Source organism: Empidonax traillii, unplaced genomic scaffold (genome assembly GCF_003031625.1).
Source record: "Empidonax traillii isolate 1590-97213 ecotype Southwest subspecies unplaced genomic scaffold, ASM303162v1 scaffold37:size1818073, whole genome shotgun sequence".
In the NCBI taxonomy this organism is placed as follows: Eukaryota; Metazoa; Chordata; class Aves; order Passeriformes; family Tyrannidae; genus Empidonax; species Empidonax traillii.
In genome coordinates this window covers 1,070,403-1,097,111 of record NW_020955230.1, presented here as the reverse complement: position 1 = coordinate 1,097,111, position 26,709 = coordinate 1,070,403, and the positions used below count along the sequence as shown (strand labels likewise).

The 26,709-nt window shown below is 38.6% G+C and overlaps 1 protein-coding gene across 3 annotated transcripts in view; it reads right to left on the bottom strand.

Moving 5' to 3' along the window:
- The window catches only part of MCC (MCC, WNT signaling pathway regulator), a 184,047-nt gene that overhangs the window by 41,057 nt on the left and 116,281 nt on the right, over positions 1 to 26,709 (bottom strand). For all 3 annotated transcript variants that reach the window (XR_003570542.1, XM_027878017.1, XM_027878018.1), the window contains 4 exons: positions 20,939 to 21,081; positions 14,085 to 14,221; positions 9,331 to 9,494; positions 4,466 to 4,672 (listed from right to left, as the gene is read on the bottom strand). Coding sequence is in view for 2 of the 3 variants with exons in the window: in XM_027878017.1 (XP_027733818.1) it covers positions 4,466 to 4,672; positions 9,331 to 9,494; positions 14,085 to 14,221; positions 20,939 to 21,081 (651 nt within the window). In the remaining variant the exon portion in view is untranslated. The remainder of the gene's footprint in view (positions 1 to 4,465; positions 4,673 to 9,330; positions 9,495 to 14,084; positions 14,222 to 20,938; positions 21,082 to 26,709) is intronic.

The following is a 26,709-nucleotide window of genomic DNA, read 5'->3' as shown; positions in this document are numbered from 1 at the left end:
AAATCAAACTGCTGTTCAAACAATTACTTTGAGAAATGGAGAAAGGGAGTGACACAGACACAACAAGCTGTAGGAGAACAGGAATGCTACTTATACACCCAGCTTTTATATACAGCAGGAGAAGCATTCCTCTGCTTTTCACACCAACAGTCCCTCACGCAGAAAGACCTGGGTGCTGCAACTCTATAAAGGATGCAAAGTAACAAAAACCAAGGATGTGGTAAGATGTGACATGGGAGGCAAAGGGTGAATTCCCTAAAAGCTCTGAGCACAACTCACATATTCTGATCCACGCTAGCACACATCAGAAACAAACACAGGTGAGGGCAGAAAGCATATCTCAGGCATTCTCTCATTTAATTTCAGATTAAACACTGAGTATTTGCATACAAGCTTGGAAACAGGAGAAAGCTCTACTTCATTAACACCTAGGTGGAGATAGTGCTGCATAAGCAAATACCAAGCAACTGAAGGAGGCAGAGAATGGAAACAGCTTTTGGCTGCTACCTCAAGTTTCTGGTGCTCACCAAGAGACAAGGAGACAGAACAGTTCCAGGAGCACTTTAAGATATGAAAGAAGATAATCATCTCTAAAGGCCCATAAAATATCAGTGTTCTCTAGCACTCTGGAACAATACCTTCCGATCCCAACAGGAATGACAACAAAACAAGGACAGTCCAACAGCTCATGCCAGCTTTGTGTCACCTGAGAACAGTGTGGGCTCAAGAATGCCTGCAAGCCTGAGGATCTGACTCCTGCTGTGGTATGGGTAGGTTTCAACTGCTCATAAAACCTGCATATTTTGGGAGAGCCCTCATGCTAAAACAAAGTTTTCTGGAGCACGAGTAATGTGGGCAGCTGGAGGGATCACACAAAAAATGCCTCTTTTCTACTCCTCTACAGATTACGTTTTCATTAAGGTCTTAGCTGAAGATAGCTTATGAATCCTGGTTTTGTTCTGGTCAGTTTGGTGAATTTGGCTGAGTTTGGAGCTATAGAACAACTCTCACAACTAAAAACATTTGATTAACTGAATAAGTTGACATATGACTTATGCAGAGAACAGTCTTAACAGACTTCTAGAGCTGGAATTGCTCTGACTTCAGACTTAGTTCTTCAGAACAGCCTCAGGGAAGCCTGAACGTTTCCCACACCCACGGCTTCTTATGCCAACCAGCTGCTTAGGACTGTGCTGAGGTACTACTTATCTGGCAACTTTCGTGGGCAGTAATTAAAAAACTCACAATTCTTACTTTGCAGTCATGATGGAGTTTATATGCTGTATCAGTGCTGAATGCCCAGGTGGATAAAAGGGCTTTTGTATAGCAACACAAATATTATTTTTTTTCTACTATTTAAGCCTGTTACTCTATATAGCAGTTGAAAATAGTGCTGACCTGATTACAACCTTATTCTCATGTAATAATAATATTAATCCCATGAACTGGTACAGAAGTTCCCCAGCACCTTATCTGTATTACTGGATTCAGGATTATGATCAGCTGTTCGTAAGCAATTTCTAGGGCATTTACAGGCCCAGACCTAAACAGATTTTATTTTTAATGTAGCAATATAATACAGAGGTAAAATAAACCTCTGCATTATGAAATTAGCTGCTACACTGCAGACAACCTACAGAAATAAGCAATTACCTTATTTTCTAATGACCCGTGTGAAACAAACTCCAAATGTATGTTGTTTCTTAGCCACTGTTCCAGAGAGCAGCTCAATCTGTTAACTGAGGGCAGTAAATACCTAATTAAATTAAATCTCCAACAAGCCTGAGAAAAACATATTGAAAGCACTCTGCTTGATTACAGGCATTGGTCTGAGGGAACAGACCTATTGATCTGGTCAACTACAAGCTTGTTCACTTCACCCAATTTAATTTGAGAAGAACAATAACTAAATTTTAGCTGGATCTCCTTTTCCCCTCTCCAGGGAAATAATCTGAAGCGATTCTTGAGTTCAGGTGGCATACAGAAAATATTTAATAGGTCAAAGAAAACATTTATTTTGTTGCCACTATGGACAAAGAGCTACATTAAAAATGCAAATATGGTTTCCAGTGCAACATTTATGTAGTGTGTAGACAGGGTCATATGCCATGAGCAAAATTCTCTAGTGGGGGCAATAAAGCAGTGGTTCTGCACATTCAGAATGATATTAAATACCATATTTCAGTAAAGTCCTCTGTAGTAGCAAACTAAATGAAAACAACTGAAAACGCCCTGCCAGCTGTGCCCAAATATTAAGGCTCTGTGGTAATCCAACACTACTGCCTCATCTACTGGGTGACACATCTACTATCCAATCTGTCCAAGAAGAATTTCCTTAATTAAAGAAGAATGAACATTTAAATTGGCTTGCTACACCAAAGACAGCTCACAGTCTATACTGAACAGTTCAAGACTTACTTACCCTCTGCAGGGTCAAAATGTAACAGATTTGTGCAGAGGTGCTAAGTCTAGCTCTTTTCTCCCTTTACTTTGGATACAATTCTGAAGTAACTATCTCGGTTTTGATAGGTATCCCTGAATAGTCATAGGTTTCACTATACAAACATAACTTTAATATTTTGAAGCTCTATTTTGAATCCTCTTTCCTCTTAGACACCTCATAGTCCAATTTCTGGGCTAATATAGCCACGAGTGATTTATATTAATCTGTTCTTGCTCCAGTTTCGTCCATAAGTTTGGAGAGCCATTACTCCCATTCTTAGTTGCCTTCTCCAGAACTTGTTAAGAGAAACCAAATTAAGATTCTGTTTTGCCAAGTTGAACAGGACAATCTTTTTTAAGTCCCTTCTCCAAGTACGCTGCCCATTTCTCTCACCATCTTCACCACCTTTTTTTGGCCTTTTCATGCATAAGAGATAAGAACTATACAAAACATTCCAGATCAGATCTCACCACTCTTTATACAGCCTTTCCCACCTCTACTGAAAAAACTTCTCTGGTAAATCATAGGATTGAATTTGCCACCACGTGTCAATGGCTCAGCCGCACTGATCCCTGAGGCTACAAACGCCAACTCTGTCCCCTTTTCTTTTTATGAACTGAGGAGCTTTTGGCTGTCAGCAGAAATTCTTGTTACCAACCTTTCAAGCACCTTAACTTGCATTCCATATTTCTACAAATTTCTTTTTGTAAGCTCAAGGCCACCTATTTTTTTCTTGTTTGATATCCCAAAACTGATCTGTATATTCCGTAGTATCAATGTCTGCATTTGTGTAAGCAAACATCACAAGGACATACTTCTATTCTCTGCCCGTTTGTGTTGTCATGTCCACCCCCTCAATTTGGCAATAATTCACCCAGTGCATAAACGTCACTGCTGTAGCTCAAGGGGTGGTACTGCTTCTGCTTAAAATAAGTGTCACTATAAAAACAGTCCAAAAAGTTCAGGACTGAAAACAAGCTATGGTGTGTAATAAAAAAAAAAAAAAATTACAAAGGAAAAATTGAAATGGTTTTGTATTATACGATAAGAGATTACTATTTTTGCCTCATCACACATACCTTTTTTAGTGTTGGGAGAGGCTAGAGAGTTTTGAAAAGGTTAATTGTGGCTTGATATCTAAAGATTGGAAATCTCATACAATCCAGATTTATGATAAAATTATATAGTCACTGCAGAACAATGTTGTTTTAGAACAGCAAAAAGGGTTGATCTGCTGCTAATAGGTAAAGAACAACACTTGCAATTATTTCACCAAGGTACAGTGGTCTGAATTGTTGTTCAGATTGAACACAAACTTGAAACTGTCTGTTTTAAAGAGAAAAGTACTTTGTATCTAGCCTAAACTGCAGATTTAACAAAGTTAACAAATTTTAGAAGTAACAGAGATTGAGGTTACTTTCTCTTGGACCTTTCATCTTCGTTTTTTGTGGGTTTTTTTTTTGTTTATTTGGTTGCTTTTTTTTTTTTCCACTTTGGAATCCACACAAAGCACAAGGCCTTTCTCTGACCTTACATCATCATAAAATGCAGACAGGGAAGCAGGACATGGCTGGGACTACTCATTGTTCAGTATGAGAATTATTACCCACTGACAGCAGTCCTGCTCTTTTTCTTTTTCCTAATCACAAATTGAATTCCCATCAAAACCAAAGAAATATTTGTTGTTTACAGGGGGAAAAAAAGCCTCACAGGAAAATTCACTAAATGAACATCTGCTTTCTCTATAGCCAAGTTACATATGCTTCCTTGAAGATGAATATCAGGTTTTCTGTTAACAGACGTTTTCTGACATCAGGTTATTGTACACACCGGCTGTTTATCACATACTCTTTTTCAAATATGTTCAGTTTTGTCCCAGTTTTGTCACTTGTACAACCCAGCTTTAAAAACAAAAAGCCCTACAGCCAGTAGAGGAAGTGAGATTAAAGAGAGGCTTGTTCTGGTGACATAATCACACAGGCTCGGAGGAACAAGAAGCCTTCATCTCTGCAGCAGCCTTACCCTTCTGCGCAGCCTGTCCCTCTCCTCACGGACAGCATTCATGGTGGCCTTGGTCCTGTTGAGCTCCTCCTCTTTGCTGCACAGCATGGCTGTGAGGCTTTCATTCTCTTCTCGAAGACCAGCGAGCTCCTTCTCCCATCGAGACCTCTCCTCTGACAGATTTGGATAAAGGTCACGTCCCAGTACACCCTCAATCTCTTCTACAGTCTGCAAAAATAAAGTCATCAAAAAACAAGCAAGAAGCAAAGATGACTGAGCAGGACTAACAGGTACACAGGGCAGAAGTGTGTAACAGGATGTAACTCTGTATTCTTATATTTACACATGTAGTCCCATAACACCATTAGTTTGCTTCTTATGTTTGCTAAGAAATATCAAACAAAATTATTTTCTTTGACTATTTTATTAAAATATTTTGCACTGACAAACACTGAAGCAGACAGATATATGCAAATAAAACACATGTCAAATGTGAACGACAGCAATCCCACTAGTTTCATCATAGAACACTTCATAACAAATTAATGACTTCTTGTCATGGGAGAGCCCTGTACTTACTGTTTCCCTGCTGAGTAACAGGCAGGAAGTAGCAGCCTGTGAATGTGCATTGCATGGGGCCTTTCTCAGTTCTAGACCAACATCACAAAAGGGCAAAGAAAAGAGTGGGAGGGGATAAAAAGACGACTCTTCTTTCCCATGTCCCTGAGTTTGTTCTTTTCTTGATGTGACAGCAATACAAAAAAAAAACACCTCTGGCCTTGGCTAGGCTTCCATTATACCAGAAGATGTTACAGCCTTTCTAGTGCCTGCAAAAGTGCTAGGTTTCTATGGGACATACAGTGCCATTCAGGACTTCCCGTCCCACCTCATTGCTCAGTGCCTTGTAGGCACCATTCAGTACTGGGGACATTCAGCAACTTCCAGTGGGTGAAACTAAACTACATTCGCCCACCACCAGCAAGAGAATACTGCCATGGCTAAACTTACTATCAGACTGGTCACTCAACATATTGAAACACAGCTTGACACTCAATGTGTCAGGGAACAACACGCAGTTTTGAATTCAGTATACAGTGCATGGTGTGCCTGTGTTCGAATGGCAGAACCACTCCAAATGTCACATATAAGCGTTTGAATCTCTCTGAAAGCAGTATGCACTAAAATCATGGAAGAAATATGGAAAATAAAAGGAATATATGATGTAACTAGCAATGCAGAAAGTTTCACTTCATTGGATAATCCAAAACCAAGCTATGGCTAAAGCCTATATACTTTTATGTATAATATGGAAGACAACTCATGCACCAAGGTAAAAAATAGTCTATTTAGTTGTTTTATTCAAAAGTACTTAACTTCTATATTCTGATTGATCCCTTCCAATTCAGCATATTTTAGGATTTTAAATATAACAAAAATTACTGTCTTGTTTATTTCCTTAAATCAGGAGGGACTAAAAGAACTAACTAGAGTACAGCTGAAAATGACAAACCAAGTTAGAAACACAATGCCCTCTTTTTTTTATTTCTTCAAGAAATCTTCCCAGTGTTTTCAGCAATGTCTGACTTTGAGGGATCAAACCTTATTATTTGTTCATTAAAATGACAAGTTGGTTACTTATGCTTATCAAGCAATAATCTTAAAGAATAAATCTTGGCTACAGCAAGACTCCTTACTGAGAAGGAAAAGACACTCATACAAAAGAAAAAACATACTTTTAACAACTAGTTTGAAATGCTCTATAGAGGAAGCAGGGACAAAACTTTAACAGTCAGGCTCAGTTTATCCTTTTAAATCATATTTCATGTCTCTCTTCTATAAAACTGCAATACGTTTAGAGTCATAATTATAAAACTTTATTGACAGAGCATCTACACCACAATTCTACTTACGCATTTGGTAGTAAGCTGAAATTACTTCTCTAAAAGAGCAATGCCTTGCAAAATCTCTAGAAGATGAAAGAGGCTGCAGCTCTCCCTTACATTAGCTTCACTTGGACCTATAGGTCTCAAATTATGACAACGTAAATTATTTCAACACAGCATGATAATGAGTTTAAGTTCTGAATAAGCACAGGGCAATTAACCTTAAAACGTGAAGCAAAAGCTCTGTAATGGCAGGAGAGATCTCTTTTGATGACGCCAGGTTTATTTTACACAGTGCCTCTTTGTTGCTGTCTTCTCCTGTCCCTTTGTCCCTCATGCCCCCCTCGAATTTTCCCTGCTATGTTCTCACCCCTTTAACACAAAGTTCTGCTGCTGCCTCCTACCTCCTTATTCCCCATGCTCCTGAGTGTTGCTGTTTTTCCAACCCCTCCCTTTTCCAAGCCTCTTCTCCTCCTCAGAGCACTACTGGGGGTGATAACCCTGTAGCAACACCAAAAGAGAAAGGATTGCCATGAGGAAGCAGCAGCAGTGGTTTAACACCACAGAGGCATCTTCAGATCTTCAGACAGAGAGGCTGCTGCTGTTTTTCATGGCTCCAGTGCTACCACATGCCCACACAAGTGCAAAGTTCAGGCACTGACAGCATCAGGGTCTGAGAGTCATACTAGGGGCTGCCCTACAATCCCTAACAAAACCAAGGGACCATGCTGCTTCCTTCTGTGCTCCTTCATTTTGCAATGATCAATATCCTTCTGCTGACTAAACTATTATCACAGTTCTCCAGTTTGATGACCAACATGCTCCTATCAACCACGGTAAATAAAACATAAAAAATGTACTTGGATATATCTGTTTGTATGGATATATCTAAGTGTTGTTTATTTTTTTCAGAGCAGTATCACACAGCAGTTTTATCTGCTGCACAGCAGACAAATTCAGGTATAATTTCACAGAGCATAGGACTGAATTACAATGCAGTGTTTTGAGCACAGGGCAGGATGCCATCATGGTAATTCCAGTCTTGTCTCTGACACCACCATCAGTACTCTCTGCCTTAATTTCTTTACAATTTCTTTACAAGCGGTGTTGTGTTACAGATGTGATATCAGATGAAATCACTAAGTATAAGGTCTGAAAGAAGTAAAAGAAGTACTCCTTCACATGGCATAACTCAGTGGTAGAATTTATTCCTACCAGAATTTATGATAAATCCCATTTCAAAGTCTTTTCAGCTTTTATTGTGACAAAAATGATTGAGTTAGCTATGGTCACATGATTTCTATAAAAAAAACAAATAAACAATTTACCACCAACACCATTAGAAGGAACCCAGTGCCAGTGACATTTAACCATCAAAACAGAAGGATTCAACACATTCAGTTTCATTAGTCCATTGCTGAAGAAAAAAAGCCAGCAGTCAAAACAAAAGGCAGAATACTTGAATTTCCATTCTTGTTTCCATCCATTTTAAAAATCTCTCAGTTCTTTGTCTGAGGAAGCAGGAAAAGAGAAATGACCTGCAGCCACGGGTGGAATGGTAGAGAGGGGCTCGGCATGTAGGTCTTGCTATATTAAACACATTGGTGACACACTTCCCTAGTGCATAATCAAGCATGTCACAGAGATTCCCATCCTCCTGAAAGGTTAATAACCTTTGCATGCTATCTTGTCAAACTCAAGCATAGGCAGTGGAGAAAAGTATTCCCCTCAAAATGGCTATGCATGTAGAGATCACACAAGGATAAAAAGGCTTGTGTTTTGGATCAGGAAGAAACTACTGATAGTTAGTTATCATCATAAAAGTGTGACAGTAGTTAATGTGAATCAACAGTAAAAAATGGGATTAAAATAAAAAGTTTGAGAATTGAGCTTTTGGCAGATATTTTGACACTTTGTTGAATCCAGCTCCTGCAGAAGTCTTGATCTCATCTCACATCAGATACCTCTGTGGACCTCACACAGACTGATCTCTACCCCTCTCTTGGTTAATACTGACTTCTGAAAACAGTTAATCCCAAAACTTCAAATACTACTTGGTAACATTCGAAGTATTGATCCAAATCCTCTGAGACACTCAAGTAAACTGATTTAATACTTATGCCAAGAGACCAGAAGTCAGTCTGTCTCCCTCTCTCTCTCTCAAACACACATTCTTCAAATTACTATTTTCGACATTATTTTTTTAAATTTCATTATATTCCTCAGGCACCACCAGGGACAGAGGGAACTTTTCCCAGCAGTATGGCAAAGGGCTGTCAAAGCCATCTAAAATGGTTGCAGTCCATCCCACTTGAAGAGCAAACAGTCATCTATTTTTTCTTGTATAAATGAGTCATTGACACCTTTCCATTTATCGCAAAGAAACTTTTTCAGGTCTTTCCCTGTATATAAGATACTTTATGTCCCACTCCCTTTCAGGTTCTGAATTGCAATCCCTTTGTTACATGTGCCAGCAGGCAACTCCCGTTCTGTTATATGTACAACACAAGATACACAGGTATCAGCTGAATTACTTGTTCCTGCGTCTGACTTGTCTCATTTGAACTAACAAACCACACATGCCTCATGTTAAATTGGTTTTACATTTTAAGACAGTCAAGTGACATCGCAGGTGTACGCACTGTGTTTTCAGTTATCAGTCAATGATCAGCTGGAGCACCTCGGGCAAGTGACAACCTGTTTGCTGGATAAGCAAACTTGCCTAAGAAAGTAAATTAAGTGCTGAGTGTCCCCATTTCTCTTATCTCTGAAATGAGCGTAAGACAAATACATTTCTGATTTGAGATCAGAAGTATATTAGTAGCTCCTCCCAAGCCTTGGAGAACTCAGTGTAAAACAGGTGTATTACTACTTACCCAAAAATGTGAACTTGAGTTGATTCACGTGAAATACTCTGGCACCTTTGGAAGTGAAGTGTTATTACTACAGAAGTGGTCAGGTGTGTCAGGCAACACTGCATTTACAGCCTAATGCTACCATTACCTTAATGGCTAAATCACAATGTTCACTGGCAGTAGTGAGCTGTTCAATGTGTCTGTCCACTTCTGCTACCGATAAACTGCAGCTGCTTTTCTTCCGCCCACAGACAACATTTTCCAGACCTGTCAGCACTCTTTGCAGTTCTGAATTCAAGTCACTACAGTTATCTAAAAGAAAACAAGAAAAAACAAAACAAATATCTCAACAATTAGTGACTCAGTGAAAAAACAAACTCTCACTCAAGAAGTGCCTCTTGCAGAATAGCCAGGACTGATATTGTTCAAGGAATGTCCTCGCACTCTGCCACTTTTTTCTTACCAACTGATAGACTTAAATACCATAACCACACCAAATGAAATCAGGAGTTACCTCCCATCTAACTAAACAGTCCCTCTGCTTGTCTGAAGTCCTCATTCTTCCTTCAAAAACCCCTCTTGTATGAAGAACATTTTAAGACATCACATGCTTATACTGTAAGACATTTCTTTATATTGTTCTTTTGACCATTCAAGGCCAATTAGCCTGACTTTGTTACCCTCATAGGTTTCCCTCTCTAAATTCAACTATTTTTTTCTGTCTGGTACATTTATTGATGTTATGACAATGGTTTTCAGAGGAATTTTTGTGGTTGTACTTAGAGTCTGCCTGACTTAAAAAAGTCCTGCTGTTTACGGAAACAATCCCGACCGACTACCTAAGAATCAATGTTTTATTTTAGTAGCTACTCCTTCTTCTGCAACAGCAGAATATTCAGGGATCATAACACCACAGCTTATTTTTTGTTATGTTCCATACTACAACCATATTAGAAGCTTATATAACAATGCTATTTTAATTATAAAATGCAGCAGATAATCACTTTTTTCCTGACTTTAGGCTAACCTCTTCTAGTGCCTTGGGCATTGCCATAGCATCCTCCATTTATTTGAAAACAAGTAGGTCTCTGTACCTTGCTGGTTCAATTCATAAGTTATTTTCATTTTTCTTAGGCTCTCCTCTGGTGACAGACAGTGGCAGTTCCTACATGTGATAGAATTCACCCTTGTGCACTCTCTCAGATGTGCTATTTAGTATTCCTGGCTTTCTAGGTAAGAGCTTGCAATAGCTACCCACAGCACAGCACACAAGTGGTCCACTACGAGATGGTACTGCACCCACAGCTCCTATATCCTACTAAAAACAGTGGCATGCATTTTTGCTGCTGAGTGTTATTTCTATATGACTGCTACAAGTGCTTTATGACGGTAAGAATTCCATGGCAGCCTTATAGCTGCGGTTCTTACAGGGGATTAAAGCATCATGACGTGACTCTTGGGGATGGCCCTGTGCAGGGCCATGAGTTGGTCCTGAGGGGTCCCTAACTCAGCATATTCTATGATTCTATGACACTGTGAAACACAAACCTATTGCTGAACAAAATGAAGAGTTTAGAATGATGTCACAGCATTGCATGAAAAATATGAAGGGAAACATACAAAACTTTACTGGAAGTCATATTCAGTAGTTCCTGTCTAGAAGCCACCCACCTGCTATAAAATTACCAAAAAAGCCCTTTAAAAATGATAACAACACTCCCTTATAAGCAGCATACAGCAAGCAGGATGCTTACTTGTAAAAATCTCTGGTTTTTTGCTTGAATTTACTTGTTTCTATAGCATCTTCTGTAACAAACATTTTGCACATTTAAGCAACCTTCAGAAGATCTTGTGTACTGAGATTTGTTACTAAAATAACATTTTCCCTATAAAATAATGGTTTGTCATGTGAGGAACCCATTTCTGACAGAAACCAAATCACAAGATCTGCAAGATATACTGGATAGCATTCATAGTTCTAGCTCTAGGTGTTTTATTGCCTGTAGCAATAGAGCAGCATATCCACATGCATTAGTGTGTCATGAGGTATTATTTGCTTTACTAAGTCACTGATGCTCACTCCATTAGGGCAGTAAGCAAGTCACGCACATGGTTATTATATCATGATTTTTTAATCTTTATACACCTAATCTTTATATCTAGAAAGATTAAAAAATATACTTATTTGTATATGTGTGTGCGTGTATGTGTGTGCATGTATGCACATAATTTATTTTCTCAGAAATATGGAAACAGTCCACAAGAAAAGACAGTCTATGTATATAAGGAAAATATGGAAGAAATGCAAGAATCCCTACAGCTGGCATTCGTATTTTGTCTATTGCTATATGTGATGTCCCACCCTTAAGGGGAAGGGAGCACCCAAGATTTGTAGATGCTTGTGGTCAAAGGAATGACAAAAGTCAAAGAGTCCACAAAAGCTCATAAAATTTTATTAGTAGATTACACACTTGGCATGGAAAATGGTGTGTTAGTCGCTGACCTACTACATAGTGAGTATGGATGAAGGGGTAGCATGAAAGGGAAGAGAGAAAGAGAGAGATGAATTAAACAGGGAGAGAGAGAAAGAGAAAAAAAGAAAGAAAAAGATGAGCAGTTCTGACTCCAGCATGATCCAGTTGCGGTGTTCAGGATGCTGGAGTGCACATGCAGAGCAAGCACACTGGAGCTTTGTGGGGATACCTATTGATAGATAAATTTTCCCTGCTCTGGAGATCAGTTTCTCACTTTCTGTGCAAATCAGTTAGCATGTGCAGCTGGTTCTTTCAGACATTTCTGGAAATGGGTTGGAGGCTTTGGTGCTTTTGGGTGGTCTTGATCCCTCCCTACAATCCATGCCCACTTCTCATTCCCATTCCTGCACTTGATCGGTACCGTGTTGTACTTATCTCTACAGGGGCTGATCAAGAACATTTGTCCCAGAAAAGTGCTGCTCGCTCCTCCACACATGCCCCTTCTCCAGCCACATCCTGCTCTTCTTATAATGTGTTACTACCAACAATCCTTGGCTGTTATTATCAATAATCCTTGGTTGGCTCCACATCTATCTGGCCATTCTTGTTTTGAGATATACACATTAGCCCCCTTATCTTCTGGGTTTCTACACTATATTTCATTTTATTGCCTTGTTTCCCACTGTTGGTCGAAACTTAAACAGATAACTTGCTGTTAATGTGCACAAACCCTGGTTCAGTTCCACCCCATGAAGAAAAAAATCAAAGCCCCGATACCAAAATACAAGCTAAAAAGTGGATTAGTTTCACTCTTTTGGTCAAAAGAAAATTAAAGAGAAATAAAATCCTCATATCACAATCTGTTCAAGTAGGAATGTAACAGTAAACATTAACTTTTGGAAGTAAAAAAAAATTAATTTTTTAAGAATATAAAACCCTTTACTAAAATATCTTGACTCCATCCAATATTTTGTTAATACTTTGAATTCTGTAGGTCAGACGTCTCACAATTACATAGATACTGTCATAGAACATACTGCCTATCAATGTTTCTAGAAAATAAAGACATTGAAATACAGTGGCTGGTCTTACATTGATAAACAATATGGTATAGAAAATAGAAATAGTATTCTGAATAGAGTTCTGAATAGTGAGGATCACACCAGACTTCTGCTAGTCTACAGCTATGGTTCTCATCCATTTTGCCCAAACACTTAAAACATCATGCTGGAGGTCTAGGATCTGCTCATGCCTACACTGCAAAATGTATGGAGAAATTATTTCATATGCAGAGGTTCTTCAGTTAATCAGTAATTGTGCTTGAATGACAAAACATGAAATTGTGTAGGAAAGGTGCTTGTCTTCTTAGTTCTTAATCAGAAAAAAATGAGGTGCAGATTATCTGGAGGTCCTCCCTCCTTGCACTTTGAATGGCTTGTGTCAGACGCATCCTTGTCTAAATCCATTTTGGCAAGCTATTCCTATCCATGCTTTAAAAAGACCCTCAGTTTTCAAAAAACGTGGACATCCTCCATAATTAGGCTTTAAAAGAGTTCCGTTACCTATGCTTTGCCCCCTAACTTTTAATCTGTCTGCAATCCTTTTCTAAAGTTAGACTACTTCACAGGAACATGTAAGGTGTGTGAATATCTTTCATCCCTTTCGTATTTCTCAAAATTCATGAGCTCTCATGAACAATATTCCATTTTAACTCCATAGCTATTCTACACAGCCAGTGTGGCCAGCAGGACCAGGGAAGTGTACCGGGCACGGGTGAGGCCACAACTCAAATCCTGTGTCCCATTATGGGCCTCTCACTACAAGAAGGACATTGAGGTGCTGGAAAGGTAACAGAGCTGGGGAAGGGTCTGGAGCAAAAGTCTAACGAGGAGCAGCTGAGCTGGTTTCCCCTGGAGAAAAAAAGGCTCAGGAGGGATCTTCTCACTCCCTAAAAAGAGGCTTTAGTGAGGTGGGGGTTGATCTCTTTTCCCAAGTAACAAGTGATAGGACGAGAGGAAACAGCCTCAAGCTGGACCAGGGCATGTTTAGATTAGATATTATGAAAAATCTTTTCATAGAGAGGGAACAGACTGCCTAGGGAAGGTGTGGAATCACCATCCCTGAAGTGTTCAAAAACTGTGTGGATATGGCACTTGAGGATGTGATTTAATGGTGAACATGGTGGTGGTGCTGGGCTGACGGTTGGACTTGAAGATCTTAGAGGTCTTTTCCCAAACTTAATGATTCTATCACCACGTCACAGAGGTTACTTCACATACAAGTTGTGTAGAAGTTCAGCACTAGTTATGATTAGCACACCCCAGACTAATTTATTTCCTCATCAATGTTTGCATCTGCATTTCAAAGGCTATATGTTACCTTTCTGCTGTGAGAAAGCATTATGTCTACACTAGGAAGCACAACTCACCCATATCTGCAGTGACCATGGTGGACTGATTCTCTGGTACCGAAACAGAATTCTGGTCCACGCTGCGTGAGTCCTCATTAACCTCCTGCTGGCTCTGGCTGAGCTCCGACCGCAGCTCTGAGTACTCATCCTCCTCCCTGGGAGACAGAGCAAAGGTAGAAATAAAATCCTCTGAGGAAGTATCTTCTGTGACGTTCATTTTAGACCTGTCAGCTGAGCCACAGGACACAATCCACAGAAGTTTTGTTCAGTCAGTAGAGAAGATTTATACCCTTCACTGCAAAGCAACTCTGCTATGCCCATAACACCTACTTGCAGCAGCCAGTGCCTGGTTTCCATTTCTTTATTCCCAAGTTCATTATTACTCCAGATCACTGTAGAAGGAAACAATGGGTGGAACTGATAGCTAGCAAAGATGTGTGCAAGGACATACACTGCTCTGCAGCAGTTCCCCAACTTAAAATTCACACAGATCAGCACAAGTAGCTTTGATCCCAAAGTGGATTAGAAATAACTGGTTTTGGTCTCTTTCTCAGTTCAAGGTTGTCATCAGCTTGTGTGCAAAGCAAGCATGCACGTGCACATACCTGCATATGTGTATCAAAATGCTCTTAGAGATAGGTAGGTTTTTCATTTTCTCAAAAGAGACAACACATAACTGAGTATTGCACCGAACTGCTGGAGTTAGCAGAAAATAAAAAGCCTCAGTTATCTAGGTTTTAACTAACTTGTCAAGCTGGTTCAACTAAAATCACTGAGGACACAGAATACTTTAGCTAAAGCCAATGAGCTTAAAAAATTAAGTCTTTTCCCTCCTGTCTCCACACAAAGAATTTCAAGCACTGGGGGAGAAGATAAGTAAATGAATAATAGCTTTTCCTGAGAACATTTGTAAATATTTTTTCTTGTTGATTTGACTCTGAATTTTTTTTTTTTTACTTTCATAGTGACTGTTTTTACATTAAAGTATCTTTTAAACATGAAAAAAACACCAATTTATCCAGATGCAGAACCTTTCTGAAAGTAGACAAATGGCTATCATTTTGTTTCACACTGAATCACATGCAGTGATTAATTTTGCAGCAGATTCAGCAGAAAAGTGGGAGCATAAAACTGTCTGCGTTTGGGAACAGAAACAGCAAAGACCTGTCTGCGGATCTGCATCTGAGAGGAGTATCTGTAATGCTAGGTTTCCTGTGCATATGCCACATACATTGTGTGTATGGTGATGAGTGTGTTTTGCAGGATTCAGCCTGGAGTTGTGTCTGCCTTTTTCAGGCAAAATAGCAAAGAAGATGGCCCCTGCACACAGGGATCAATAACAGAAGTGAAGTCTGCTCTCAGAGTTGCAGAGCTGACAACTTATGAACCCGTCTCAAAAACTCAAAAAAGAGAATTTTAGTTTGCTTGCCAAGCAGGGTTTCCCAAGGTACTGAGACATATTTTCTACATGAACTACCATGCTCTTCTACCCCTTACATTTGCTTCAGTGCAAAGAAAGTGTGACTTTATCAGAAGCACTTAGTGACCACTACTAACAAAATGCAGGTCAGCCAGTTAACAGAGATTTAGATTAAAAAAAGGTCTTTGAGTTACCATGCAATATTTGTTTCAGACAGTGTGAGAACTCAATCATGAATAGCAGGAATTGAAACAGTGAAAGGAAGACACAAAAGAGTGAGTTAATGTTCCATGAACTAGTTTATTATTAGCCACAAAACAAGCCAGCAGTAATAAGCTTTGGACAAAAACAAACAGTTCTACATTTTTAGAATCTAAATTACCTCTAATTGGACAAAAGGCTATACTGACCCTAAAACAATGGCACACACAATAATAATTTCTCACCACTCTTATTGGGCTCTTCTTGCATAAATTTTCTGTTTAAAACACAGCATCATGTAGCTAGCACTAGTTCTTGTTTCTCAGTTTAAGCACCCTCAGTATGTTGGAACAGCTGAAAAGTATGTCACGTGGCAGAACTCACACCCTTCTGATGACTCAGGTGAGAAATAATTTTCTATATGAACTAATGCATCTAGGATCTGACCAGGAAGTTCAGAAATCCATTTCTGGTAAAGTGACAGCTAGATCAATCAGTCACTCCACGACCAGTTCCAGTGGGAACAGACTGAGGGTAAAAACAAGGAGGAATTCGAGGGCAGCGATACATCACAAATATAAATTCTGCCTTTGAAACTAATGCTGACAGTGACAAAAGATATTGCTTTTCACCTTTCTCCAAAAGAGAAGTGTCCTCCAGAGGCACCAGAGATGCAAGGTGTTTGGGAACTGACTGCAGGAGGTGGAGGCATTACATGTTTCTCATTCTGCCATTATTGACAGCCTGGATAGAGAAAGCAGGTAAGCAGGTACTTGTTCTGCTACGGGCCCTGATAGCTTCCACTTGCTGGGATGTCATGGTGAGGTGGAGGCAGTTAAGACCATTCTAGACACAGAGTGACTTGGGATCAATGTTGAAGAAAAAACAGTGTGGTTTTCAGGTACTTCTGCACTAATTGCTTTCTTCACATTCAGGTGCACCCAAGGATCACAAGCGCTGCACAGACACTGAGGAAAATGTCTTTAAATAGTGAGCAAAATGCACAATTTTCAGCATCCTTTCACACCAAAAATGAGTACTTCCACAGTGTTGACAAGGACCATATTCTCTTCACAGCTACAAACGGTGCATGGCTTCACACTTTAGGTGCCAGCAGTTTTTCAACACACACTTTACTTAAATAAGTACTTTTAAAGCCCTCTAAGACCCTCAGATAGAAAATACAAGTGCATGTGCACTGCAACTCAGATATTCACTGCACTCTGTGTACAGACACTGAACTACTTCACCTGAGACAACATGGGAATTAACCACTGAGGACAGGTAGAGCTGGGCACTGTATGTTGAAGCCAACATTATCACATCCACACTGCCATTTGAATTGAATCCAAAAGTGTGCTAGCTTCCACCTAGCACATATTTAGAACCTAGAATTAGACCTGCAGGTCACTATGTAAATGTGACAGTAAGTGCTGTGCATTATTTAGTTTGATGCTATTCACTCTCCTTCTTCATTAACTCCAACATAACCTACTTTCTAAATATATTTCAGATTAAAAGCTGTAAGTCTGAACCAGCGGTTTTCCAGCAATGGGTTACAAGCTTCTTCTTCTTGACAATTGTTTCAAATATTTCTTAGCAGGCACCAACGTTGAACAGAGTACATTTCTGTCTGTATTGTTACAGTCTATTTTTAGAGTTGCAGAAATGTACCCAAACAGCCACTGGTTTAGAACTAAAAGCAGTTAGATCTCTCTCTTTTTCCTTTCCGCAAACCCTTATTTGATATCTAGGAAAAACTCTCAGTCATATGCCGAAGTTAAAGATGATTTTGACAGCCAAAAATAGGATTAAGAAAAAAGATGAAGTTTGAATGAATCTAAGCCAAGACTAAAAACTTCTGAAGTCAGAAATATTAATCTTTAATGTAGATATAAGTCCATTTTAGTACACCACTGTATAATTTATAAATCCTCTCTGTGCTTAAGAGTTAATTGGTGTATCCTTTACGTCCAAGTATTTACAATAGGACTCTGTAATTGAGAAAATCAATTTGATTGGTTTTTCTGTCTTCTAGGTTGTACACACTTTGAGAGAAAACAGGAGTGACATACATCTTGTCGAAGGACAGAGAACCTCATTTTTCTAGGGGAATGTAGGAGGAATCTAGTGCAAGAGCTGCTGCCAATTTCATGGGGACACAAGTGGAACTTGCTGTACCCATGAAATAGCTAGCAAACCTAGAAAAATCCTGTAAACTTCTAGAATATTGCTCTAAGATTAACATTACTAAGTTCAGCAGGTCAGATATACCTGGGAAAAGACACATGCACTAACATGTGACTTAAGCTCTCGTCTTGCTCAGAGAAGCTGTGGAAGCTCCATCCTTGGAAGGGTTCAAGGCCAGGCTGGATGGGGCTCTGAGCAGTCTGGTCTAGTGAAAGGTGTCCCTGCCCATGGCAGGGGCTGGAACTAGATGATCTTTAGGGTCCCTTCCAACCCAAACAATTCTACAATTCCAGAGCTGGAATAATAAACCTCATGCGCAAATTTCACTCCTAAACTGATATTGCAAAGGCAAAGAACCCCCCAACTTCCACACCAAAAAACCACAGAAAAATGAATGGAGAATATCAACTAGCTTATACAGCTGCCCAAAACTCCTCCTCAAACAGTTGCAACACCTTATTCAGATTCCAACACGGTGGCTGATTACTTTCTGTCCTTCTTTCTAAGGGTACTACTTACACTTTTTTTTTTCATGTATGGGTTTTAGGGTGTAAAAATAAACTAACATGTAGCTTGATGTACTGCCGCCTTATAGTTCCTTCCAAAACCCCCAAATAGTCTAGAAACAATTGGAAGAAACCAGAGTTTCGTAGAGGGTATTTGACTATCCTCTTTAAGTTTTATTATCTTTAAATTTAAAAAAAAAAAAGTGAACAGTCAAACTGTGTTAGCATTGGGGAAACATTTATCTGTTATGCAATTAAAGTAAACTCAAGAAAACTGTTTCCAGAAAGACAGCCCAATTTTTGTGATAGCGCAAGTAAAGCCTCTGCTCAGTTTTACTTGCAGGTGTCAAAGAGAGAAATCAAAACTAAAATTCCTCCTGTGCTCTGGTTTAGAGGAAAGAATAAATCCCAAGGCTCTACAGGGCTGTGCTCCCAGAATGTTTTCTCTTAGGATTGTTTTGTTCCAGCTCCCGGACTCAACAGTCCCCAGAGCCAAGGGTGGAGTGCTGTGAGTCACACCTGCTCCAGCAAGGACAGCAATTACACCATCCCTGCTCTGTGGGACTGAGCAGCTTCTCAAGATCCACATGTGGATCCCAGTGTGGATTTACAGGAAGTCACAGCAGGAAGTATCAGCTTTCCTTCTTTCAGTTGTCTTTACAGACTGCATGGAATCCCTTCAGTGTCTACTTGGTTGCAATTTTTAGGGGTAGTATTACTCTCCTGTTCCCCAGACACTAAATTATTGGCCTGCCAAAGAAAACAAGCTATTCCCATCATTAAAGGAAGTAAAAAATCCACTAACAACAAACATTCTTGTTCTTATTCATAAAACCAGAACAAATAAAACCAGATGAGGCATTCTAGCTGTCTGAGCAAAACGAGCTCTCGTATGATTGAATCAAAAGTGGAGGAGTACGACAGTGATGTTGCAGCAGTATTCTTCTGATGCCTTTAAAGGCCTAAACCCCCCCGAAGGGGCAGAAAAACTGCACTTTTCATGAGAAGCAACATGTGCTTCCCATCAGACTTGGTTCTTACACCTCATTTTCCTGTGGATGCCACAGCTGACTTATTTATGGATGCAGTTAAACATTCAGAGTATCCACCTGATTCTAATATTTTGTAATAGAACACCACTTGGCATTTACTTTGGCACAGGGATCCCAAACAAACCATTTTTATGAATTCTTTGTAATATTTTTCTTAAATGTCATAGAGTTCATCTGTCATTCAAGGAAAAAAAAAAAAGTCAATGCAGGTCTCATGCTTCTCAGATTTTGCTTTTCATCTATTCAACTGGTAGAGCTTTACCAGAGAGCAGGGCAGGATGGATACTATCGTGTTGAAAAGAAAGGCAACTTGAAACAAGACAAATGGAAAATCTGGAGAGGTATCAAGCATGAATGAACAAGGGAGTCAGATGGATTTTTCTTCAGAGAAGTACTACTGGCACAGAAAACACCTGAAAAATCTCATCATGATCATCACTAGTTATAATCATCTCATAGGCAACAGTATTTATCTTCTTAAATAACATGAACATAATGTGATTCTACCACTGCTTTTGAAGTGGTGTATATATATGTTGTGTGTGTGTATGATACACTAAACTTTCTTTTTGCATATAAATATTTTCCTGAAAGGTTAAGTGAGTAGTTGTAACCACATTGCCTTGTGCTAGCAGAAACATTTAAAAGGAAGGACAAATAAAGCACATTACTAAAAATTGCAGCTAATAGGTAAGGAACACTGAAAATTTGCTACATGGATAGAGCATCATGTCAGTGTTACCCACAAAACCATCAAATCTAATTTGAAATCTAATTCCTGTTCTCTAGAAAAATCCATAGATTCTAGTTGTTTAGTTGCGTCCTCACTAGCTAAACTGTAAGAAGCTCCTTCCGCATTCTAGTCCAACTTCTCTTTGTTAAGAATAACGGGTAAAACCAAGTGAGGAAAAATGTTTCTATGTAGTCTAATACTCAGTTTGTTTTAACATAGTAACATGTAATGACCCAATGTAATACCCCAAACCTTGCCGCTCCAAAGACAAGCAACAATGTGATTTGTATCAATGTGTTTTGTCAAAAGTATCAGTATAAGCAGGTAAAAAACCTACTGAAATTGAAATCTATTTCAGCCATAGTGCTCACCACAAAATATTTCACTTAGGTGATCTACAGGAGGCCACAAAACAAAGTTAAAAGTAGAGCTTCAGGTTGGGTAGCTGCATCTTCTTTTATACACCATTGCTGTCACTTACACAGTTCCCTGGCACATGATGCTAAAGGAGTATTTACATAGCACAGTGCAGTTTTCTGCAGTGCTTGTTAGGTTTTGCGAAGTGATATTTTGCCAGAGAGAATGTAGCACTTCTAGGTCTTGGGATGATACTCTGCAGAACACACACCTTGGTTATGGGCAGCTATTCAGCACCAGTCATGACAAGACTAGCTCCCTAAAGTTGCCATCAAATTATATTTACAGTATAATTCATGCCATGTTTTGCACTTGTCTTGCATTGGCCCAGGATTTCCAGGGAGCTGCTGTACCTTATTGTTGTTCCCTGTAGTCGATCAATTTTCTTGTTCAGTTCAGCAATGATACTGTGCAGCTCAGTGATTCGTTCCTCGTAGCGCAGCGTTGTTCGCTCCTGCACATCTTCGTGCTCTCTCATCAGGTGGGATTGCTCACACTAAAGCAGAGAAACCAGAAACAGAAAGGGTGTTATGGATAACTGCATGGAGATCAGATACAAGGCAAAAGTGCATAGCACTATGGTTTTCTTACTCATCCTCAGCAAGCAAAAACGAGAGAGACAAAATATTGACAGGTATATAAAGGTATGTAATTAAAGATTTTAGGAAGTGACAGAGTATGCTGTGTACTTTTATTATTTGTTTTCTAAAGGGCAGAAGTTGCCCCTCCTGCTTGAATAAAAAACGCCATTTGCAACTTAAAATATCTACAAATATTAATCTTTGAATCCAAGAGATTCATGGCACACTGTGAATCTTCAAGGATCTTCCCAACGTGCTCCGAATTAGAACAATTCCTATGGCAAAATCCACATCATTAAGTGTGAAATATAGAAAAGTAATTACACTTTGAGGTTATAAGTTCTTTTCAAGTATTAGTATTTGGTTTTAATTAAACTTAAGAGATGATATAGTATATTTTATTATGTTAGTAGTCTACAATAAAATGTTATGATTAGAACAATTAAAAGCTGCTTGTTTTTTATACATATCACAAAATCATCCTTCTTTCCCGTAGAATTTTAAATCTAGCCTCTTTGGCTTACACTTCTAACCATCACTCTATTTCAATTACAGCAAACAATTACAATCTACTGCAACTACCAATCAGCAGTGCAGGTTGACTAAAGTTATGCTTGGTAGTGGCTGGAAAGAGTAAGACTTCTAACTTTTTCCATCTGATGTCCCCCTTCATTCAAGCCTCCTTGCAACCACCCAATGGTTTGACAGTATACATACTATGCTGTCAAAAAAGAAAATTCACAATCAACTGACGGTATAAAACCCTATAGTCCTTAACTGAAGATCTGCAAAATAAAATCCTAGTAGCACTTCTAAAGATTACAGTTTATAATAATATTGGAAGTCCTCCAACATTGCTCCATCAAAAGCTTTTTTCAAATCAAGTAAACACTCCATAGAGAGTTAACTTCCTAAACCCTTTGTATCATAAATACGACATATTGAAAGTAGCAGGTGTGGTAGAATTTTCATAGTTTGCTCTCATATTTTTTGGCCACTTACATCCATAGCTTGAGAACATCACCTACATAAAAGGCTGACTGAAAACTAAGATTTACACTGACTTTCAATAACATTTTTATTTTAAATTTTAAATACAATGTGTTCCATGATTTTTAGGTTTCATGACCATGTACACTGAAAAGTAGCCCAGACACTAAAGGACCCTTCCATAGACTACAACAAAATAGTTTCTTACTCCAGCTGCAGTCAAAAGCACTTTTGCCTATACTAAGAGAAACGGATCATGTCATCACACTGAAAAGGAGAGTGAACGACACAGTTTAGAAGACTGAAAATATTCACCTAATTTCTAAGACTTTATGTTGGCAACTGATATTCTTATAGATGTATATTATAGTGACTTTATTGTAGAAACATTCCACAACTTATTTCTCACATTTTTGGTTTTTAACATCATATCTGTCTGAAGAACTACCAGGGCCTTCAGAGTGCAGAAGTAACACAGAGAAAACATTTCACAAAAGCTTTAGAGCTGATTTAGGGGCAATAAATAAAAATCTAAATTTCCTCTGACACATATACGTCCACAAATGGTACCTAAGCATTAACCATATCCATCAGTTACATCCACTGGAGTTTTTTTTTTCCTTTTAAACCAAAGAGATGATTTCAGATGGAGTGTATAATAACTGTTTTCTGACAATAAATAAAAACCCTATCACAACAATTTTTGTCTCTCTAAGCTACGCACTGAAAAGCAGAATTTGTTTATCTTGACTGAAGATATACGGACTCTCGCTAATGGATCTCAGACACATTACCAGACTTGCTTTCTGTTTTCTCCAGCCATTTCTCAGCCAACATTTTTCAGGACAACCATCATTTAGTGACAGATGTACTTCGTGAACAACCAGCAGTCTGGTAATATAAGACAATAGCTTCACATTTGATTTTTTAAAGCGCTCTTGAATTATCTTAGGCAAAAGCAACTGAAAAGAGCTGAAAAGAAATCTCTGTGAAAGATAGGTCATGATGCTAACTAAGAACTGCTCTGTCTTGGAGGTGGGCACAGAATTACATCTCCAAAATTCTGGTCATCCATGACAAGCCTCAACTGAAAAAAGCAAAAGCATCTGAACAATGAACATAGTTCAGTATGGATCCCAAAATGCAGCCATGGAAAACTCTTTTTAGTTATACAGTACTGCTCTTTATTACAGAACATTCATCTCAAAAAAGAAACAAATGCATCTTTTGGTACTAACTGCTGAAGTTTTTCTCTGGGATATTGCAACTATTCATCACCCTCCTTAGCTTCTTTGTTCTTTGAGTCTCAGAACACAATAATCTGCCACCAGTTTTTATTTCTTTCCAAGGTGTACAATATAAATTAACAGCGGATGGAAACACCATTGTCTGAACTCTTGATGGTGAGAAAAAACCACAAGAGCAAGAAAATTATGAGGGAGAAGCACGGTAAGAGAAAATAATTTAACTCAAGCTTATTGTCTCAATATGTGATTCTTCTGCCTATTAATGTACAAAAATTCCTAGTGAAGAAACACTAACAATGCATTAAATTATGTTCACTTTTATGTTAAATTTGCAGTGTTCAGTCAGAGGACAAAAAAAAAGAACCACCAGCAACAGCACTCATTAAGAGATGCCCCAGTGCCTCAGGCCCTGCAGAGACAAACACTGGCTATGGTGTTGTTCACCAGAATACAAGTCATTACTTGAACAAGCTACAGTGACAAACCTGTCTAACAGGATTACAGAACTAAAAATCTTTGCTCAACTAACATCGTATTTTAATTTAAGAGGAGTGGTAGATTTTAAATGGCAATCCATTAATCTGAATTTAGGTGTAAACACAAGTCTATGGTGCTAAATCCTCAATCATGACAACATGGATAGTCAGAATTAATTGTTTTGTTGTATATTTTGTGCATATTTGATGTGCAAGGTGAATACAAGTACACAGAATTAATCCACGTCAGATAAGGACATCACACAACAGAACAAGTAATTTCAATGTTCATCTGAACACCACTCACTTCTATTTCAAGTTAACTTTGTTACATAAGAACTGAAGCCTTCCTGTGAAGTTCACATGTTCTTACATGTCTGCAGAGACTGTTGTTTATGTTCTTATATACCTACAGTGTTGCTTTAATTCTTACATTGAAATTCTGCTGTCCCTCCCTATATTCTGAATAACGAAGAGGATGGTAAAGAATTATCACTGCAGTAATGGGACCTGCTGCTTTGTGATATAGGGTCCAGAATGGTACAGAACAGTCTTTGTTACCCTGTGCTAGAGCTATCATAAAAAATCAAAATTACAACTAAGAACAAAAAATGAGGGAATAGGAGCACCTTGTGAAAAGAGATGAAATTATAAGAAAGATGTAGTAAGTGAATTGTCTATCCTTAGTGTATTCCATGTTATTTGTGTTTACCATGCTATTAAATCCCACGTTCTATCCAAAAACTACAGAGCTCAATGTCACAGGATATAGGAAATGCCAAGAAAGTAGATGGATTAGAAAGCAGATTATACAAGTCTACAGAGGATAGAACATAAAGGACTACAAAATGCGATGTTGCCTCCTGCTCACAGATGTTGGCAGAAAGGTGGGGGAGTGTGAAGGAGGACAACTCTATGCATTTCTTATGCTCTCCATTCAGACATCCCCTGTTTATCACTATCAAAGCCAGGACAACACGCCAGGCTGAGCTATCAGAAAGCACTACAATTCTCATAACCACTGAAAGATTTTTGGAAGAAGACATTAGTTGAGATTGACCGGTGCTTTATAGAAAATTTCATTTAATAGATCACCCTGTTGCCAAAGTGCACACTGACAAAAATGCAAGAGACAAAGAAATCTGCTGTGTTACTAAAATAGTAGAGGCATGTAGAGAAACATTATAGCAGGTCTCTACAGACTGTAGATTTGGAAGCAAGTATGCTACAACCACCCATAATTATTACATCACTTTACAAAATTTTAAGCCCAGGCTATCCAACTGTCTTTCTTCATCATTTGTCATTGATTACTTGAATTGTGGTTCCCCAAATCAGCTCCACTCTGTAAATCATTAATCCTTTCTTCAAAATGCTTCCCATGCCTTATGAAATGATGGGAAAGGTATTATCAAAAATGCGATTTAAGAGCTATTTTTTCCAGAGAGCATTTACCATGCCAGCTGAAATGAAACATGTGCTGGCCCTTGTAAGTATAATCCAGATGCAGAATAGAGATTTAATACTGACCCACTAACATCTGAGTATGGTTATGCAGAAACTCAAACACCTTCTATTTAATTCATGCCTTCTGAACCTCTGATTCACATTAGACAGAGGCTGTAGAGGAAAAAATTGTATGATACAATATGAATTTGAATGAATCTCTGTGGAGTGGGACAAAAAGTTCAAAAATTTATGTTAAGTGACATAGCTACTTGGAAGTGATGCAGTTAGAAAAAGAAGAAAAGATGCAGTAGTTTCACCAGTGTTAGCCTCAGTACTTAAACACAGCCAACACACTGAATATAAGAGTTGTGCTTCTTTAATGGCTTTTGTGTATTTTATTTAATACACACTCTAAAAAAATTCTATCCAGTTGAGGGCATTTAAAAAAAAAATAAACTGAAAAGACATAAGACATTAAAACTTTATAGAAACTTCTCATTAAAAGGTAATTTTTTATCTGACACATAGCTAGCAAGCTAGATTCCACGTATGTCAGTTTTGTGAAAGGTGGCAGGCGTCACTAGGCTTGTGTTCACAAGCACATCTCAACCTCATGTAAAAACCCTCAGCATGAAAAAGTGAGTGCTATATACACATGCATAATTGATAACCCATCAAAGAAAACACCAAACTTTTGCTAACAGAGAACATATTATTTGAGATTAAGGACTGATCCTTAATCCCAGTTACCATCAATGTGGATTCAGTACTGAATGGGAGCACCTACAAGGCTCTCTTCACTAGCTGAGAGATAGTACATGTGTTTTTAAACAAAAATTTGGAAAATTAAAGTAAAACACTGACAAAAACCTGTGGTTAGCACATATAAATAATCACAAAGTCAATGTGATCATGCAGAATGATGTGGATCATTTGGATACAGTGAATCATTCTGACAGTTTAATGATAGTTAAATGCAGCCTCATATCAAATTGTAAGCCAGAGGGAGGATTCTATCTGAGGAATGCCACAGAAATTAAAAAAGGCTCTCAGGATTGATACTGCAATAACAGTATCACTTACAAGCCCGTAAACCTTTAAGTTAGCTGAAAAAAACCATTAGGGAATGCAAGCAAAGGCCAAAATAAGAGAGGACTAAAGTAAAAGCCTAAATATCATGACTGCTTAAACATTTCTACATTTGGCTTGAGTTTCAGTAACACAGATACCAGGCCTTTCCAAAATGCACTGAATACTGAAGACACTAAATCTGCAAAATTGCAGAATGGCTGAGGCTGACAGGGACCACTGGAGGTCATTCACCCAAGCGCTCACCCAACCCACCAGCTCCAGGTGGATTGAGTACTTTCAAGGCTGGAGA